The sequence below is a fragment of the Alternaria postmessia genome (assembly GCF_024291825.1).
Source record: "Alternaria postmessia strain BMP 2775 chromosome Unknown scaffold_43, whole genome shotgun sequence".
NCBI classification, from domain to species: Eukaryota; Fungi; Ascomycota; class Dothideomycetes; order Pleosporales; family Pleosporaceae; genus Alternaria; species Alternaria postmessia.
In genome coordinates this window covers 65,909-84,309 of record NW_026260116.1, presented here as the reverse complement: position 1 = coordinate 84,309, position 18,401 = coordinate 65,909, and the positions used below count along the sequence as shown (strand labels likewise).

Genomic DNA, 18,401 nt, shown 5'->3' with positions numbered 1-18,401 from the left:
TGAATGTACTGCCTGTCAACAAGGCTGTGGCTGCACAGTCATCCGACGAGTCTTCAGCCTGACGCGGGCTGATCTCCTTCTTTACATCTTGCTTCCACACTCTATCCTTTCTCTATGAGTTGTAGCTTACTCTAGTACCTTCTTTATCATTTATCTATACGAATTCGAAATATCGCATTGCGACATGGCTGGAATCGAGGCGCATACGGAAGGACATGAAATCAAGACGTTCGAGCCTACATTCCCCACCGAACAGACTTCTCTTCCTTCGACACAATCTTCCCGCCGAGGCAAAGTTCCAGCTGCTAGTGGGGACAAGCAAAACCATGAACAAAATTCCGCCTCGCAGGAGGTTGATGAAACAATTCAATACTCCAAGAAACAGTCAGCTAGCAATGGGGGCCTTCAATGGATCACCGGCAACAAACCTGATGATCTTAGGACCAAACACGTCATGCAAACTGTGCGCCAGAATGCCATGGGCAGTTATTTGAAAGGAGCAAGGAAAATGGCTGAGTCGCGAACAAGCGTCGGTAGTCAAGATGCTTCAAAACCTCGCTCTACCCGGTCTTTGAAAGGCAAAGGTAAAAAAACGAGCGAAGTTCAGACGCCGAGCGAAGCTACCTGGGAGACAACAGAACTGAGCGTGGAAGATGTGATCGATGGCTCATCTACGATTACTACAACACCCGATCCTATCAGATCTGTGTTCTCTACAGAATCGTCAATGACCTTAATAAAGGTATTCTCTCGGAGGGGTATAAGTGAAATCTCGCGCAAGCAGCTCCAGATCGCAACGCGAGTATTCGTATCCGTTATACAGTCAGACCAAGTGCTGGGACCCATATACGAATCTGGTCGCAACGATCCCACTCTTGAGCCAAAGATATTACGTGGATACGTATTTGAAACTCTGATATCATATGCACGTAATCTCAGAAACGAGGCTAAAGACCATCTGGAAGTTATTGCATCGAACCTTGTGCTTGATCAGGTCAGTCACGCCGCTCGATGCATTAGTGATGACTACAAGTGGACACATGGATTAACGGAAGATGCGGACGATAGCTCTGATGATGAAGTTCAAGGACAGTCCGTCGATGAGCGGCAGTTCAATGACGATCTAGATGCTTTCCGATCGTTTTTGACACAGAGCAATGCTTTTGCGACACTTCGAACTGAGACGCAATCGTCCTATCTCTTTAGACCTACCGTATCAGTCACCGAAAGTTCCGAAACCTACGTCGGAGAAGACATCCAAGAGTACACGGAAAGCGGCAGGCTAGGAAGAAGTCTCATACGTACATTCAATAGTACAGCTATGTTCATGGTGACAAATCTCCTTGTATCATTGGAATGTCTGGAACCTCCTTTGCAGACTGGATGGACTCGAATCAAGATCGAATGCCACGTAAGTCAATGTCTTGCATGCCCAGGCTACTGGTGTCAAATTGATGACAGAGACTGATGGCAATTCTAGACGTGTGGTGAACGCTCCTTTGACGATGTTCTAGAGCATCGCGAAGGCGGTATAGCTGAGCTGAAGCAATGGATGGAACGCGCCCTGAATGCCACAATCACAGTCGTCCACCCCAACGACGAGGCTGCTTCTACTCACGGCCGTTTGCACTCCCCTGCACTGGTACACAACATACTTCGTGGACTTCAGAAAATATCCACATGGGGAAAATCTCCGAGAGATCCGGTACTGCCTGAACATAACGGTCCACAGCTAGAAAGTGAACCCCGTAGAGCAAAATCGCCCTTCCCCCAAAGATCGTCGCTCCAACTTATGTCTTGTGTGCATCGCAGTTGGGAGCATCGAATCTTGCTTCAAGATCGAGTAGACCACATTAACACCGACCGTGAATTCTTCACTTTCTTGAAGACGCAGGTGCGGAAACGGCGTTCTCGTGTGATGCGCATTTTGTCTTGCAGGAAGATTCAAGCGATTCACTTCACCATGGTCAGTTTGCAGCAGCTCGAAGACTTCTCCAGTCAGCTAATACTGCGTCAGTTCAAACTTCGCATGGGTAACAGATTAGAAGTGCGTGATCACAGGGATTGCTGCAGAACCAGCTGTAACTGCTTGCCTCCACGTGATCATCCAGATTACGACTTCGCATGCCCCCTGGACAGCACATACCCGGTGATACCACCAAGAGCCTTCGCACACATGCTAAAGCACACGACACGAGACGTCCATGAGGATCAAACTCACATCTATAGATGGGTACCAAAACGAAAGGGCACGATATTAGATGTGGATCCTAAGACAGAACTGGCAGATGCATGGGGTCTCTACTTCGAGGAAGGCTGGGATCCGAACGATATCATGACGCTCTTCGGCCTGGTCTTCGTCGTCAGTCTGATCTTCCTCGTATGCTGGTCAAAGTACACATCGGATGTCTCTGCTGCGTCGGGTGTCAGTTCTTACATGATCACTGTAGCTGGCATCGCGATCTCCCTGCTTGTTATAAGAGCTGGCAATATGTAACCAGGGTGATTTAGGCCTGAATGATCAACGTAGGCTTACTTTGTCGGGACTTGAAAGATGGACTTAGTGTCAATATTATTGGCAGCGTATCGCATACGTCAGTCCAATTGAGCAGACCGAGCAACGCACATCCTTACATGCCTTAGACTTCAACAGGATCTCTCTGCCAACTGTCGTCCCTGAATACATAAGCATCCACGAAGTCGTTTGTAGCGTTCTAGATTGCAACGTGGTCGACCGATCGCCCACGTTCTGCGAACGAGGATGCAACTATGACCCGTGTACCAGGGTATATGACCTGATAGTGCGCGGGGTAATCGCCATGGTTAAGCTACGTATGTGAATGAACTAACATCAACAACGCCTGCTTTCCGCTATATCCTGTGCATGACGTGTACGTCCTTCCAGGTACTATTCTCGAAAGGCGCTGAAGGAATGGCACTTTGGCCATCGCAGGGAAAATTTGTCGCATTGCCATGCCAATTGCTGCGATTGATCCATAGTAATACTGGGCGCCTGAAGCACAACCTCTTGCCTGCCGTCTTGAAGCTAGCGCTTTCGCGGGAAGGAGCTCAAGCGGGAAACGCCTGCCGTCTGATAATGCACGACGCAGTATGATTACGCCCGGCGGATGAATGTACAAAAGTGCCATGTTGCGTCGTCAAGAGAAATGCGCGTTGCGCATTCATTCCTCCTCAAAATATATCACAAGATGGAGCGCAACGCTACTGATGGCGCCAGCGGACCGAGCCCCGCCCACAGCGGCTACGCCAGCCTATTGACTATCGGCCTCCCAACCGTCTTACTGCTAACATACATAGCGCGCGTCGCGTTGCAGTGGTACCGCCTATCGCACATCCCCGGGCCTTTTTTCGCGTCGATTTCTAGTCTTTGGGTGGTGAGAGAGTCGCTCAGCGGCCGATTAGCATACTCGACGAAAGAGTTGACAGACAAATATGGCCCGTTGGTGCGCGTCAGCCCAACCGAGCTGGTTACCAGCGACACAGACATCGTGCGCCGAACAACGGCCGTGCGATCGGAATATACACGAGGGCCATGGTACAATGCGATGAAATTCGAGCCCGGACGGAACAACTTGTTTTCGATGCGCGATGAGGTTGGGCATACGAAGCTGAGAGCTAAGATGGCCGCGGGGTACTCGGGAAAAGAGAATGAATCCATGGAGGGCACTGTTGATAAGCAGGTTGCTGCATTCGTCGAACTGATTGACACAAAGTACATCTCTTCAGGTACTGAATACCGGCCTATGGATTTCTCACTCAAGGCGCAGTACTTCACTCTAGACGTGATCAGCGCATTGGCATTCGGAAAGCCATTTGGGTACCTAACGCAAGATGAGGACCTTCACGATTACATCAAGATCACTACCGCGTATATCCCCTTCATGGTAACTCTCGGAAGTTTACCTTGGCTGGCTGATCTGTTGCATTCGCGGCTGATGAGAGGACTCCTTCCCAAAGATAGTGACAAGCTTGGTTTTGGAGCTTTCATCAATGTCGCAAAGAATGTAGTTGCGGAAAGATTTGCACCTGGGGCCAAGTCGCAGCCCGATATGTTAGGATCGTTCATCCGTCATGGTCTTACACCGGAAGAAGCGTCAAGCGAATCGCTTCTTCAGATTGTCGCGGGGAGTGACACTTCAGCGTCTACGATCCGTGCTGTGATACTCTATCTGCTGGCAAATGCGTCTGCCTATAAAAAGCTGCAAGCTGAGATCGACAACGGCATCGCTAATGGAACCATATCGTCACCAATCACCGACGCTGAGGCAAGACGTCTACCCTACCTTCAAGCATGTATCAAAGAAGGCTTGCGCATTCTACCCCCAGCCACCGGCGGAAATTTCAAATCTGTTCCTCCAGGTGGCGATATTCTTGCAGGCAAATTCATCCCTGCAGGAACTCAAATCGGGTCTTCGCACCTTAGCATCCAGCATTCGACAGCCACATTTGGACCAGACGCCGAGCTCTTTAGACCAGAGCGCTGGATTGAAGCCTCGGAGGATCCTGCACGTCTTGCAAACATGGCTAGTACAGTAGAGCTTGTCTTCCATAACGGAAGGTACAAGTGCTTGGGTCAAAATGTTGCATTGATGGAATTCAACAAGGTGTTTGTTAAGCTGCTGAGGAAGTTTGACTTCTCGACCGTGAAGCCGCACATGGCGGCGAGGATGAGTTGTGCGGGAATATGGATCATGGAGGACTTTTTTGTGAGGGTTACACGACGTACGGAATGAGTTAGGATTGTATTCCAACAACAGATTGCTTACGCTTACGCATCCAATTACAACAGCGCTGAAGCGCCTGTCAAAATCTTGTTGCGGCTGACATCTCGCGAACGCTCAATTTAAAGCCAAAGAGATACGACGTTTCATACGAAATAGAGCATTACCACGATGTTTATATGAGCCTGTACATCCGTGCGCTCAATTTCCTCGATAGAGATGCACTCTACACGGTCCTAGTGTGTGATCCAGATGTAATGGAAAGTAGCCATTTCACTTTCGATACCAACGCGACCAAACTTGCTTGAGCGAATTTGGGTCACTGGAGATTCATAGATTATCCTCACTGCCGTCGTCGACGTTTCGTGCAACTTTAAGTGGTCCTCTATCCCTTTCAGTTCTACGTAACCACATGTAGAAGCGCTTAGTCAAGACGGATGACGAAGCAGTTCCTAACGCATAAGCTGTCGATTTGAATCGACGCGCCGTCTGACAACAGCAAGATATAATGAGAAGTCTACGTGCCGCAGCAATACCGTGCGCTTAGTCTATGACCGCTCCGTTTCTGAGTCAATGCTGTCGCATACCGAAACTGCTGATCAGAGCGCGGCAGTGAGAAGCATTTACCACCCTATACATCGACACGCGGCTCCTAGAACTCAACATCACAGCGCCAACCGAGACCGCTGATCACAGCGTGGCAACGGAAAGAAGAAAAAAACAGCGTGTCAGAGAGGGAAGAAGCATGTGTTAGACTCGGCTTCTCGAAACCGGCCCAAGGCACCATCTGCAATGGCGCGGCAGCAAAGGAATGCGCTGGTGGTGTCAGAAACACTTCCTATACCCGGTTCCCAAAACACATCGTGAGTCGAATGTGATGACTTGGGATGCATAGCATGAGGAATAGATGAATAATCGCACAAAAGCATCATATGCTCGATCCGCCACGTGCGCGTATTGTGAGCACCACCCGTAGACCGGTATCTTGCATTGGTGTGACTTTCCTGATTGGCGACTTTGCGCTGATATGTTTTCCTTGGTATGTACGACCAGAAAAGTAGCCATGAGGCTGAGACACGCCCTATCAGTAGCGCGAACATGCGTTCTACACATAGATTGACTTTCTTTTCTCTTGGTAACACACACCCGTCTGGGCGTTCATCCGCCGCCGAGCAGTACGTGTATGCAGCTCTTGCCAACGCATCTGGCGGTGTAGAAGTATAGCACACGCGGGGTCAGTCTCGGTTACCCAAAAAGAAGGCACCGGATGGTTTCTGTCGAGCTCCATGGTGCTAAGCTCAGCCTTCTTCAGCCCTCCAGCAGTAGCGGTATTGATTTTCTCGTGTAGGAGATGACTAGCGCTGCGTAGTTGGCGGGGTAGGCCGTATACCACTTTGGCTGGCTACCCTTCCAACATCATCACCAATCCTTCTTCGTACTGTGGAATTAATCGCTCGTACGACGGGAAGATGAGGCATGCAAAGTGGGAGTGGAGTTTGCGTCTCAAAATAGCGGGCTGATAGCCTGTGCGCTGGGAGATTGCGGTCATGGAAGTGCATGATAAGGTCGTGATAGCGGACATTTTTCGTGCGAGGTTATTCCCGTATATGTGTGGAGCGATTTTGTGTGACGATGCAAGTGGTGGGTGCAAATCTAGCGAAGGAACAAAATGCATGGTGTCGATCCCCCTTTCATCCAGCACCGCCACCAGCCTCGTAACTTCAGCCATTTTCCACCATCACACGGCTGGAGAAAACGGTGTGAGCTTATCCTACATTAGGGGAATGCTAACACAGTAACTGTACGAAGATGACGAAGCCGTATCCCCTTTGATGATGTGCCCACGCGCGATGTGACAATCTGCATGACAGTATTGGCACGTTGGCAGACGCCATCACCACCGGAACATTGTTAGGCACCGAGGGCGTTCCTGAGGCACTATTTTTGGATGGGAAGAACTTTGGAAGCGAAGAGAAAAACACAATGCGCCATCCAATCAGAACGACGCTGCCGTCCGGCAGTCGGCAGGTCCGCCTCGTGAACGCAGCGTGGGAAGCCCAGGAAAAAGACAAGCTCCACAGTAGTTCGTCTCAGCCCTTTGACAATTTCGCTCGACTCGGGTTCGCCTCGTACCAGTAAGCAGGTCCAAGAGCCATGGCAAGCAGCATCATCCCCGTGTGTAAACCAGCAAATACCGAGGTAGGCCTGACCTGGAAGTTCGGCTCTCTTTGATGAGCCACAGCGCAAAAGCAGTTTAGCTTTCCACTTATCATTTGTTCTTACCGTTGTAGCTCGCGCACGCTTAGTTACTTTCCAATACAACGTTGCAGGCCTAGGCCGTATCGACACCCACGGTACATGCGCGCTTCGTATTTCCATGGCGGATGATCAGGTGTCGCTGGTGAGACGGCTCGTCGCGCGGACTGAGATTGATCTGCAGAACGAGGCGCAAGCTGCAGGCAATCCGGCGGTTAGGCGCGAGATGCAGGTCCCAGGTATAAGGATGTCTGGTAGTCCTGCATTGTCGGGACCTCTTCTTTCGTACAGCTCGCTCAACCATAACACCAAGCACCCGCATTCGTTCCTGGGTTGCTATCCTTCGCTCTCTAACTACTGTCAATCGGGATCCTTCGTACTTTAATAATACCCTTATACCTTAATCATGCGTACCGCGTTCTTCACTGCCACTTTGGCTACCGTAGCCAGCGTTGCTGCGCTCCCATCTCCTCAGGAACTCCCTCTCACCAAGCTCATCAAGGCTCTTCCCCTCAACATCTTCGCAGACACACCAAAATTCGCCCAGCCAATTCCTCTCGAGGATGCCAAGCGTATCTTCCAGGAGCACAACGCCACACAGCCAGAGGAGCAGGCACCCGAAGCCCAATCACTCCGCGTCACAACCTTCGCCGCTGCTGCAACATGCTCCAACGTCCGCACCCGTGTCGAGTGGGATTCCTTTCCCGACAGCAGCAAGCAGGCGTTCGTTGACTCAGTCAAGTGCTTGATGGGCCGCGCCCCCTCAGGTCGATTCCCCGCATCCAAGAGTCGATACGAGGATCTCGTCGCGCTGCATCAGACTCTCACGCCCAACGTGCACGGAAACTCCAAGTTCTTGCTCTGGCACCGTTACTACCTCTGGACCTTCGAGGACGTCCTGCGCTCAGAGTGTGGCTTGAGCGTACCTCTTCCCTGGTTCGACGAGACACGCTATGCTGGCAAATTCTCGCAATCTTCCATCTTCTCTGCTAAGTGGTTGGGAGGTATCGCCCTTGGCGGTAACTGTGTAACCAATGGCGTAAGTACAAATCCTTGTCCGACACGCCTCATGTGAACAACAAACTAACCCGCTGCAGCAATTCGCCAACCTCGCCATCAACATCGGTCCTGGCTCAGGCAACCAGCCTCATTGCCTTGCCCGCAACGGTGACGGCGCAAAGACGCAATACTGCAACTCCGACTACGTTGCTCAGTGCAATGCTTACGGCGACTTTGCTGGTATGGCTTCCTGCGCCGAGGGTGGTCCTCACGCTTGGGGCCACAACGGTATCGGAGCTGTCATGCAAGACACCTACGGTTCGCCCGCCGACCCCATCTTCTGGCTGCACCACGGTTTCGTCGACCGCAACTTCCGCATCTGGCAAAACAAGAACTCTGCCCGTTTGAGCAGCATCAACGGCAACGACAAAGCCGGCAACCCGCTTACCCTCGACACCAACATCAACGTATACGGCATCAGGCCAGACGTCAAGGTTAGGGATATCCTTGACACCACTGGATCGACCCTGTGCTACAAGTACAACTACTAGAACTTGTTTGACTTCTTGACTAGCATTATTTGGCTAGTTCTGCCCGTTTTAGAGGCTTGGTGTGAGAAACCATTCTGTAAATACTCTAGTATAATACCATGTGTATCCAAGATATATTCTTCATTGATCGTAGGACTGTGAACATTGTCGCACTCGTGTCTCTATGCGCGTCTGGAATGATTGGGTCATATCCCCGTCTGCATAGCGAAATTGGAGCAATCAAGTCCTGACAGAGAACCACATGTAAACATTATAGATTCGTCTCAGCGCTGTGGTGATGCGTTTGAGATAGACTAGGCTGCGCTACCTTCCCTCTTGGAATCAGTGTCAGACTCAGGATCGAAATCAGCATTATCGGCTGTTAACGGGCACTGCCCTCCCCTGACTAGATAGTCCGAGACTGCTGCAGCAAGCTCGTCGTCTTTTTCGTGTAATCTCCATCCGCGCATATGTCTGTTTTCACCAAGCTTTCCTGTTACAGTTGCATGATCGAGAGACAAAGACTTTCTCATCTCTTGCAGTACTCTCGGCCATGCACAGTGTCGAACGGACGCTGATGGAGCATAAAATCTCTGCTCTGGTTCGCCGCGTTCATCGCCATTGTCCACTATCCAGCTAATGTTGTGCAGTCTGAGATCTTTTAATGTTGAGCTGTGTCTACCCAGAAACGATAACAGTGTATCTGGCGTCGCAGAGAAGTGACACAACGATAGTGTTCGTAGTGTCGACCACGTATGCTTATTGTCAAATACCTGATCGATGGATAAAACAACATCATAGGAATTTGGTTCTGCTTTCTCGTGATTGAGGTCGATTCGAAGACATTCAAGCCGTGTTGAAGACGCCAAAAACCTCCTAAAACCTTTGATCATTAAGACTACCCATTGCGTGTCAAGGTAGCGGTCGCGGAATGTCCGCGGGAAGATCGTGATATCCAAACTTGATAAGTTGTCGAAATTACTCGATGTCAATGGCGCAAAACACTTGAAGTGTACTGTATTCAGCGTGAGCTCTTTCAGAGAGGATTTGCAATATTCCTCTGGGATCAGGAGAGTCTCAATTCCAGGCATATTGCGAAGGCTGTAGGTTTCGAATCCTCTACGGAATACGACTGGTCCAAATGAAGCGTTCGGACAATCTTCCGCAACCTTTTGAAGACCACGGTGGGCCAAAAAGAGGTCGCCGTTGACGATGTGGATTGAATGTAGGTTGTAGAAGCGCTCCAATACTTGCAGGCTGTCCCGATCCACTCTTGCCTTTCTCTCGTCCGCAACTCGATCAAGGTACGCTTCCCATTCTCGTCGGTTCTGCGATAGCTGAGTGTATCCTGATGAGTCGTAGTTGGCGTTGCGCCACCGATCAAGCTGTGCTATCTGTGTGAAGTACTGCTCCCATTCGTGAAAGTCGCGCACATTACCTACGCTCCACTGGTTGACGTCCCAGAAGATGTTCTTCACCTGTCCTCGAAGACGTGCATTCCAACCGAGCCTTTTCAGGCGATCAATGCTCGCAGTACTGTAGTGGAAAACGATTGTGCTGAATAATTCCTCGGTGGCCATGTCGCACAGTTGTCTGTTGACGAGCCGGTAGCTTGGCAGATCTTCGCGATGGACGTATTCCGCAATAATGCGATGGATTTCTGCGGGCAGGTACGGGATATGCGCTGTCATTTTGGCGTTTTTGGAGGGTCCCTTAGAGCCCTGGGGTGATTATGCTTTGCAACTTCTTATCGCTGCCTGGAGGCTAGGAGCTGCGACGGTGAGTGTGATTTTCAGGCACGCGCCCTAAAGCTAAGCGATTTCGACTTGTCGTTAGTGAGCGAACGCTGGGGTGCCGCGAGAGAGATGCGGGGCATGGAAGAACGCCAAGATATGATACTAATCATGAAAGCACGTGAACCAAGGAGCGACCTCTCGTGGTTGTTGCACAGCATCCACAACATTAGCGACGAAGCTGCTAGCAAAACCACACTTTGCCATTGCTGCAAGAAAGCTTCCAAGGATCGTCATGGATCATCAGGGAGTGGGACGCCGAACTCTCTGCACGAGCAGGTCAAGCTAACCAACTTGAGCGATGAGACCCCTTGTTCTTCCCCCCGCCCTTTCCAAGCAACACTCCACAATCCCAGCGTCAACCACACCGTCATCCGCTAGATACACTTCCCTTCTTTACACCAGTTCTTGCATCGAAAGACAAACTTGTAAATACCCTCTGTACAGAAGAACGCCGAATTCCAAGCGCCAGGCGCGGCGGCGCAATTATTAGTCGAAAATGGCTGGCGCATGCATCCATGGCAGCTGAGGGCGTCATCAGCGTACTGATATTGACAGTAGTTATGCAGAGTCGTCTGGTAATCTTGGCCTAGCAAGAATCAGCGCTGCACTTCCAGCAGGATGTTGGCATACCCCTTCCCCATACGACTTCGTCGAAGCAATAGGTGCGATTGGGATCATCGTCGCATGCGACCGTCTCTTGAGACGGAATGGGGCCCGTGAGAGCTTCTTGCCTTTTGCTAAGGTCTGGTGAAGGGGCTGCTGCACTCAAAGCGGCGAGAGAGACAATTGCTGACAGAAGCTTCATTGTAATAGTGCGGGTATGACTCCTGGCAAGGAACGACCGAAAGACGTATTGTTAAGCAGACAGTATCGGTGTATGATGATGGCAAGAGATGGTTGAATGCGGCGGTGGTAATCTGGAAAGGCATATCGTATGCAAGAGAGCGTCGATATATAAATATAGAATGAACCTCAGCTAACACCATTGGAGTAGCAACATGTAAACAGGAAGCAGAATCGTCTGTTAGCAACCACCATCTGTCATCGCCGCCGCTTCTGCATCGATTTGCGACTATGCAGTATCATAACGTCGTCCGGAAGCGCCGTCGTTACATTCGAACTCCATGACAAGCACGTGTGTGACGCTACGTCGGCATATCAGACAACGCTCAAGGAAGTTATATCCGTTCGGTGCTTAGCTGGGAAGAGTTACTAGTCACTAAAGACACTCACTTCGACACCGTACATTCGAAAGAGCTTAGGTATCCATGTACCAAATGTCATTTTCTGGTTGTTGCAACACTCAACAAGTCTGGCGTTGGGCGTGACGAGACTTGTTTGAGCGTAGCATAGTGAGACAACTAGAGATAAGACCGAGGAAACGGCACGATAACAGAATTCATGGTAGTCGACGAACGACACAAGATGATTCTTTTACCCAACAGAACCTTGTCGAGGAAGGGACAGCGAGATTGAGCTTAGACCCGGCATTATGGCGCAGCATTGGAATTTGACCTGTCTCACACAGTCGAAGTTCCAAATGTCATGGAAATGAGATGATTTCCCTCGCTCCAACACCTATAGACCCAAACACCATGATACGATCGACCTACATTACACCTTCAAAATCCGCCAGACTCTGCTCTCCCGAATCTTGACCTTCGAATATCTTCTCCGTCGCCCTGCTCTTCGTCAAGCACTCAAGCGCCTCACCAACCTCCTTCAGCACCCCCTTGGCGACGTCGATCCACTCCGCAAAAGTAACAATCTCAATCCCAAGCTTCTTTCCTCCATCCTTGACAAAAGCCTGACACTTCCACTCTCTCAATGGCTCACCATGTGGATACGTTGTCTCGAACTTCGCCTCAACACCATTACCAAACGGCATCTCCTCGACCCAAGCAGGCGCCTGATGAACAACAGTGTCAAACCAGTTGACCTTCTTCGCATCCCAATCTGTGCAGTTCTCTACGATCTCAGTAAAGCCCATGGATTCGTAAGCCGCGGAAGTAATATGCTGGTGCTGCACAAAGTTTAACAAGTCGAGGTATGTCCAGCTGTTGTTGAAAGGCACGCGGAAGGGAATGTACTGCCACGTAGGTCCAAAGATACGATCAGCGTTTGAAGCGCCAATGTTCCTGCCTGAAACGACTTCGCCAAAGACTACATCCTTGAGGCTAAGACGGCGCGCGAGAACGAGTGCCCATGCAGCTGTTGGCAGTGAGCCAATGGTGATGTTTGCTGGACGCGCTGAGATGTCAAATTCCATGTATACATCTGCCGGTCCGCGATGTGTGAGCGGGATGTCAGGCTTCATGATAGACATCTGGGAGCCGGAGAGGAGGTTTTGCCAGTATGGAATGGCTTTTGGCATGTTGTCTAGCACCACGTGATTTACGTGTCTGCTGAATGGTATGGTCTCTGGTACCCCGGTACCTGCGTATAGCGCCGAAAGCTGCTCGTACAGGATGGGTAGGCAGATTTCGTCATATTGGGCGTGGGAGATGCGGAAGACGAGGGTTGAAGCGCCGGACTTGGCATCAGTGAGGAGCATAAACGACACAAAGGATGAACCGTGTGGCTTCGGTGCTTCGATGTCCTTTTGTATGTTTGCTTGGGCGAATGCATTAATGTCTTCACCATCAGGTACTGCGATCTCGGTGTAGGGGACTCGTAGAGAAGACAGAACCACACCGAGCACCTTGTTCTCGTCTTTCACAAAGACAGTGCGCAAGACTTCGTTGCGTGCAACAAGCTCTTGGCAGGCTTGCTCCAGCTTTTCGCGGTTGACTGGTGCCGCGAACTTGATGAGCTCGTAACGCAGTGAGTAGCGTGGTAGGTCAACAGTACCCTCAACAGCGAGCTGCTGAAGAGGTCTTGTCGGATAGATGTCCGCAATCTCCCAAGTCTGATCCTGAAGATACGCGCCGATGCGGTCGGGACTGTAAAGTGACGCTTCCTTGCCAAGCGCAGCGTAAGGTGCGTTAGATTTAGTCTCAGTCTGCGACGAGCTTGCCTCTTCGGCTGACGAGGCGAGTTCCGAAAGTGATTGGCTTTGGAAGACCTGCGCGACGGTGATGTTGAGGCCTTGAGCGCGTGCATCAGAAACAAGGCGCATGGCGCCGATGGAATCTCCTCCTAGTTCGAAGAAGCTGTCACTGCCGTTGATCTCGCTCTTAGACATACCAAGAATGCGACTCAAGATGTCCAACAGCTTGTCCTCTTTCTCGTTTCCGATTGAAGCCGCCAGCTCAGCCAAAGATTGGCTCTGGAAAACTTGAGCCACGGTAAGGGTCAAGCCTTGCGCGCGTGCATCGGAAACAAGTCGCATGGCACCAATCGAGTCACCACCTAGTTCAAAGAAGCTGTCGCTAGGCTTGATCTCCGTCTCAGGCATTCCCAAGATGCGGCCGAGAATACTACGCAGCTTCTCTTCGTTTGGCGACAATGCCTTCGTCGCAGCATCCAGCTTCGGGCTATCGACCGGCGACGTACCAATACCACTGTCACTCATGATATTTCGCGGTCTCATCGCCTCCGCATCTTGCGCTTCGGCAGGATCAAGTACAGCAACGTCGCCCAGCTTGCTTTCAGGGTTACCCAAGAACGCCGTGACGACACGGTTCATCACAACGAGCACCCTCTCCATGGCATCCTTGCTAATGCACTTCGAATCGAAACTGGCCATAATCAAGAAACCATTCTCATCTAGTGTGCACACGAGCATCAGTGCGTAGGTGTTGAACTTGAGTGCTTCGCGTGCAGCTTCCGCATCATCAGCAGGGAGAAACGTGTTAGCTGGTACAGTCTCCATATCGACTTCACCGACATCGTCCTCCCTAGGATGCAAGACAAGACCAGTACGCAGGTCGCAAGCTACACGGGCGTTCTTGCTCAATCGGCGGATGTTCTGCAACCCCAAGTGCTCGTGAGGAATCTGCTTCACAGTTTGCGCGTGAACGGATTGGAGGTATTCAGAAATTGGCCGGTCAAGACTCAATCGAACGCGGATTGGAACAGTCGTGATCATAGGACCCTCGATCTCCTCAATTCCGTTCACAGGCGCGGAGCGACCTGTAAGTGTCTCACCGAAGACGACATCTGGATGGCCCATATACAATGACGATACCAGCGCCCAGGCTCCACGGATGATAGTTGCGAGAGTAAGTTTGTTGTGTGCCGTTGTTGGGACGGTAACGTAGTGCTCTAGCAACGAATCGGCTTGAGTGATGTACCCCTTCTGCGGCAGAGGAGGGAACTGATGCGGGCTGACACCGTTCAACCGCTCCTTCCAATAATCTTGAGCCTCCGCTGGATCCAGGCTAGTGAGGTGCTTGATAAAGTGCTTGAAAGATACAGACCTTTCAGTCTGTAGACCGTTAAAAGCACGGTTAATGCGATCAAAGACCAGAGGCATTGACCAGCCGTCGTAAACAGCATGGTGCATCGTGATGACAAAGTGGGTCTTGTCGCTGCCAGCTTCTTGGACCAAGCCATAGCGGAACAGAGCGGTTCCCAGATCCATGGCTTCTTCGCGGTCACGTCGAAGATATTCTGCGGGGTCAGAGCCATGCTCGCGCAGCAGCTGACCATTTCTGAGGACGACCTGGAACAAGCCCCGACCAGACACGTTGACGATTCGGGTACGTAGGATTGGCGATCCCTCTACGGCGGTATCAAAGGCTTCCTTAAGACGCTGAGCGGTCGCCGACGGTAGTGTTGCAATTCGCTGAGCGACATATGCATCCTGGAACTTGGCTGAGAGAGCCATGAGTCCTTCTTGAAGCGGTGTGCAAGGATAAACGTCCTCAACGTCGTCATCAGCAACACCACAGAGCCTGGCAGTCTCGATCTTGGCTGACTGTTCATCCCAATCTTTGCCGACCATAGAGAAAGGTGGTACATCATTCGATGCTTCCTCCGACAAAGGCTTCGCCTTGGCAGCCATGGCAGACAGTGTTGGATTCAGCATGATATCCGGGACGTTCAATATGAGTCCAGCCTCTCTCGCCGCAGCCACCAGCCTCATGGCCCTTAGTGAATCTCCACCCATGCTAAAGAAGTTATCATTGGCACTGAAGTCTTCCTCACCACCAAGCAGCTTCCCCCATAGCGACCGCAACTTGAGCTCCATCTCGGTTGTAGGCTCCTTCTTCTCCGAGATGACCGAGTTGAAGCGTCTGAGATCCTGGCGTGTGACTGAAGTGCCGATTTCGCGGAGACGCTTTCTGTCGGTTTTGCAAGAAACAAGTAGCGGCATCTTCCAAAGCGGGATGTAAGCGCTCGGTACCATGTATCCGGGAAGGTCAATAGCGAGCTGTTTAGTCATAGCTTTGAGAGCTGCTTGGAATTTGGTGGTGAAGCTGCCGAAGACGTTTCCATCCAAATGTCGCATGCCGTTCTTTTTCTGTTCCACGAGGAAAGCAACTAGCGTCTGCTCACCACCTCCGCTGGGCTTGATAACTTCAACAGCGAGCTGAGTATCTGCCGGAAGATGCTTCTGCATGTTGAACTCGATTTCGGCCAGCTCGATACGTTGGCCGCGGAGCTTGACTTGCTGGTCCTGCCGTCCGACAAAGATGGGCTCGCCGTTGCCGTCGGGATCGAAACGTACTAGATCACCAGTCTTGTAGATGCGTCCATGTCGACCTGGGTAGCTCTTACTTCCTTTAATCAAGAATTCAGGGTCTTCAATGAAAACTTCCTTGGTCTTTGCCGGGTTGTTGAGATAACCGTTACCAACTATAGGGCCCTCAATGAGCAGTTCGCCAACTGCACCAGGAGGTACAAGCTTGTTGTGGTCTTCAGGCTCAGTAAGCCAGATCGCACAACCCTTGCGCTTGCCCATGGTAATGTATGGTTTGGCAGCCACATTATCATTGATGGTCGCGCCAACTGTAGCTTCAGATGGTCCATAGGCGTTAACAACCCTTGTCCTTTGACCCCACGACATGGCATCGCTAGTTGACACCCCTTCACCACCTAGAGCGATAGATTCTAGATGATCTAGGATGTCTACATCCAGCGTCCGAGCGACAGAAGGGGTCATGCCAGCGAAGGTCACGCGCATATCGCGCATTGCGCCACTCATGTCGTTCATACGGCGCTCATCGGAAGGTGTACAGAGCGTCGCGCCGTGAGCGAGTGTACACAACATAGAGTCAATGCATACGTCAAAGGCATAACTCGCAAAGTCCAGCACGCGAGAATGCAATCGATAGCCCACAGCATCAGCTCGTGGTATCGCACCAGACGTATACTGACTGTGCGTAAGAATGCATCCTTTTGGAAGACCAGTACTGCCACTAGTAAACTGGATGTACAAGGGCTGATCTGGTGAGACTGGCGGGAGAGTTGTCTTTGGTTGCTGCGCAGCGCATGGAGAGTACACCTTGTCGAACTTGGATGCTGAGATTGGAATGATTGTTGCCGCGGGAGCGACACGTGCAGCTAGCGTAGCTTGAGCTTTGGATGAAACAAAGAGCTTAGCGTTGACTTGCTGTACTACTGCTCGTAGTCGGCCTTCAGGTTGTGCTGGATCAAGCAGCGCGAAGCATGCTCCGGCCTTCATAACTGCGAGCACCGCCACTGAAGTCCATCGCGATTTCTCGAAGAGCACGGGAATGATCTGGTTCGGCGAATCGTCCAGTAGTCGTAGAGTTTGAGCCAGATCAGTAGAGTAGTCTTCCACTTGACGATATGTCAAAGTGCCGTCCCATGCATCTATGGCGATCTTTTCCGGATGTAGCGCAGCTTGCTCGGAGACCTTCTCATGCATGCAGAATCTCAACTCTGGCTGTAGAGGACTATTCCAGCTCCACAACTCATCGAGCTCTTCTTCGGAAACATTGCCGAATGCGGACAGCAGGCAATCAGGGTCGCTAAATAGGGTATCAAGAATTGAAACAAAGAAATGAAGTTCAGAGACGGCTTGATGGCGAGACATGGTATTCGTCTGCCATCTTGAGATGGCATGGAGAGAGTCTCCTTCCCTGTCAAGAGATACCTCAAAAGTCCACTGATTCAGGTCAGTCTTGTCGTAAAGATGGATGAGTGAACTAATACCTCGTGTGTCGAACCATCGTTAAGAAAGAGAGTGGCGTTATGTGCATCGTACTCCTTCGATCGCACATTGCTGATCTGTGACCTCAAACTCGCGGCCGTCTTGTGGCTTGTCAAGTTGAGGTCAGCTGTGTTGATGGTTTGTGTCGCTCGACCATTGGCATTGACCACACCCCAAGAGAATTGATGGAAGACATCTCTTTGGTATCTGTGCATGAGTGCCGCCCAAGCAGCAAGAACAGTGTCCAGCAAAGCATCCGGTGTTAGGTTATTTGGGATTTTTGCTCGAGCCTCGTTCGTCTTGGAGCTGTGGCTGTTCGTATTTAGGGCTTCATGATTGCCATTTTTGGTTGATGCGCCATTGCTTTGCACCTTCTTCGCGATATGCTCGTCTGGAGCGCCGCTAAAGTGCGATGCATGCTCGCCGTTACGTAGATGCATCTTGCCGCCGTTCAAGCTGCTGTGTGGTCTCTTCATTTCAAAGTTAATATCTGTTTTCGAAGGAGAGGCGGTGATGAAGGGATGAAGATATTTCCGTGCCGGATGATCCAAACCCCAGACACTGTTGTAGTAATGGCCAAGTGTCGCAAGGCCGCGAGTTCATCAACCTCCCCATCGAGCTTTCGCTTCACACACGGACTGAGCTCTCCACACATTGAGCTAGGACAAGGCTCCGGCACAAGCACACCAACCCACGCCGACTGATCCATCATCCTCGGTCGGACAGCCGTCGGCGTCATAGTTTTCTCTTACGACGTAGTAACAGGGTCCGCTTTTTCGCGCCATTGTGTCTTTCTCGATACAGGCTGTATTGCGCATCGCCTAACGTAAACGCGGAGGGGATGGTGGGATCGGGTAAGGTACCACGGTTTAGCCGTAAGAAAAACCCTCTTCGCCCTGCATGCTCATCCCCACACTTAGCGGATCAGATAATTCTAGCGGGAAAGGCGGCGTCATGGCCTTTCATCTGATAAATTTGATGGTGTGCTACCGATGCATGCACGGAATTGCCCGAT

General features: G+C 51.1%; 5 protein-coding genes across 5 annotated transcripts; 3 read left to right on the top strand and 2 right to left on the bottom strand.

Moving 5' to 3' along the window:
- Positions 1-184: 184 nt before the first annotated feature.
- On the top strand, positions 185-2,497 carry J4E82_006920 (uncharacterized protein; the record flags this gene model as incomplete). Its single annotated transcript, XM_051733169.1, has 4 exons — positions 185-1,263; positions 1,315-1,411; positions 1,481-1,739; positions 2,112-2,497. 4 exons carry the CDS (start codon positions 185-187, stop codon positions 2,495-2,497), a joined length of 1,821 nt encoding a protein of 606 aa, XP_051587053.1.
- A 712-nt stretch (positions 2,498-3,209) lies between these two features.
- On the top strand, positions 3,210-4,754 carry J4E82_006919 (uncharacterized protein; the record flags this gene model as incomplete). The annotated part of the gene is made up of 1 exon (XM_051733168.1): positions 3,210-4,754. One exon carries the CDS (start codon positions 3,210-3,212, stop codon positions 4,752-4,754), a length of 1,545 nt encoding a protein of 514 aa, XP_051587052.1.
- Positions 4,755-7,404: 2,650 nt separating this feature from the next.
- Positions 7,405-8,548, top strand: J4E82_006918 (uncharacterized protein; the record flags this gene model as incomplete). The annotated part of the gene is made up of 2 exons (XM_051733167.1): positions 7,405-8,037; positions 8,096-8,548. The coding sequence occupies 2 exons, from the start codon at positions 7,405-7,407 to the stop codon at positions 8,546-8,548; spliced, it is 1,086 nt and encodes a 361-aa protein (XP_051587051.1).
- An 825-nt stretch (positions 8,549-9,373) lies between these two features.
- On the bottom strand, positions 9,374-10,218 carry J4E82_006917 (uncharacterized protein; the record flags this gene model as incomplete). Its single annotated transcript, XM_051733166.1, has 2 exons — positions 9,374-9,403; positions 9,430-10,218. 2 exons carry the CDS (start codon positions 10,216-10,218, stop codon positions 9,374-9,376), a joined length of 819 nt encoding a protein of 272 aa, XP_051587050.1.
- A 1,714-nt stretch (positions 10,219-11,932) lies between these two features.
- NPS6 (NRPS protein) lies at positions 11,933-17,862 on the bottom strand (the record flags this gene model as incomplete). Its single annotated transcript, XM_051733165.1, has 2 exons — positions 11,933-17,341; positions 17,389-17,862. 2 exons carry the CDS (start codon positions 17,860-17,862, stop codon positions 11,933-11,935), a joined length of 5,883 nt encoding a protein of 1,960 aa, XP_051587049.1.
- Positions 17,863-18,401: the final 539 nt, after the last annotated feature.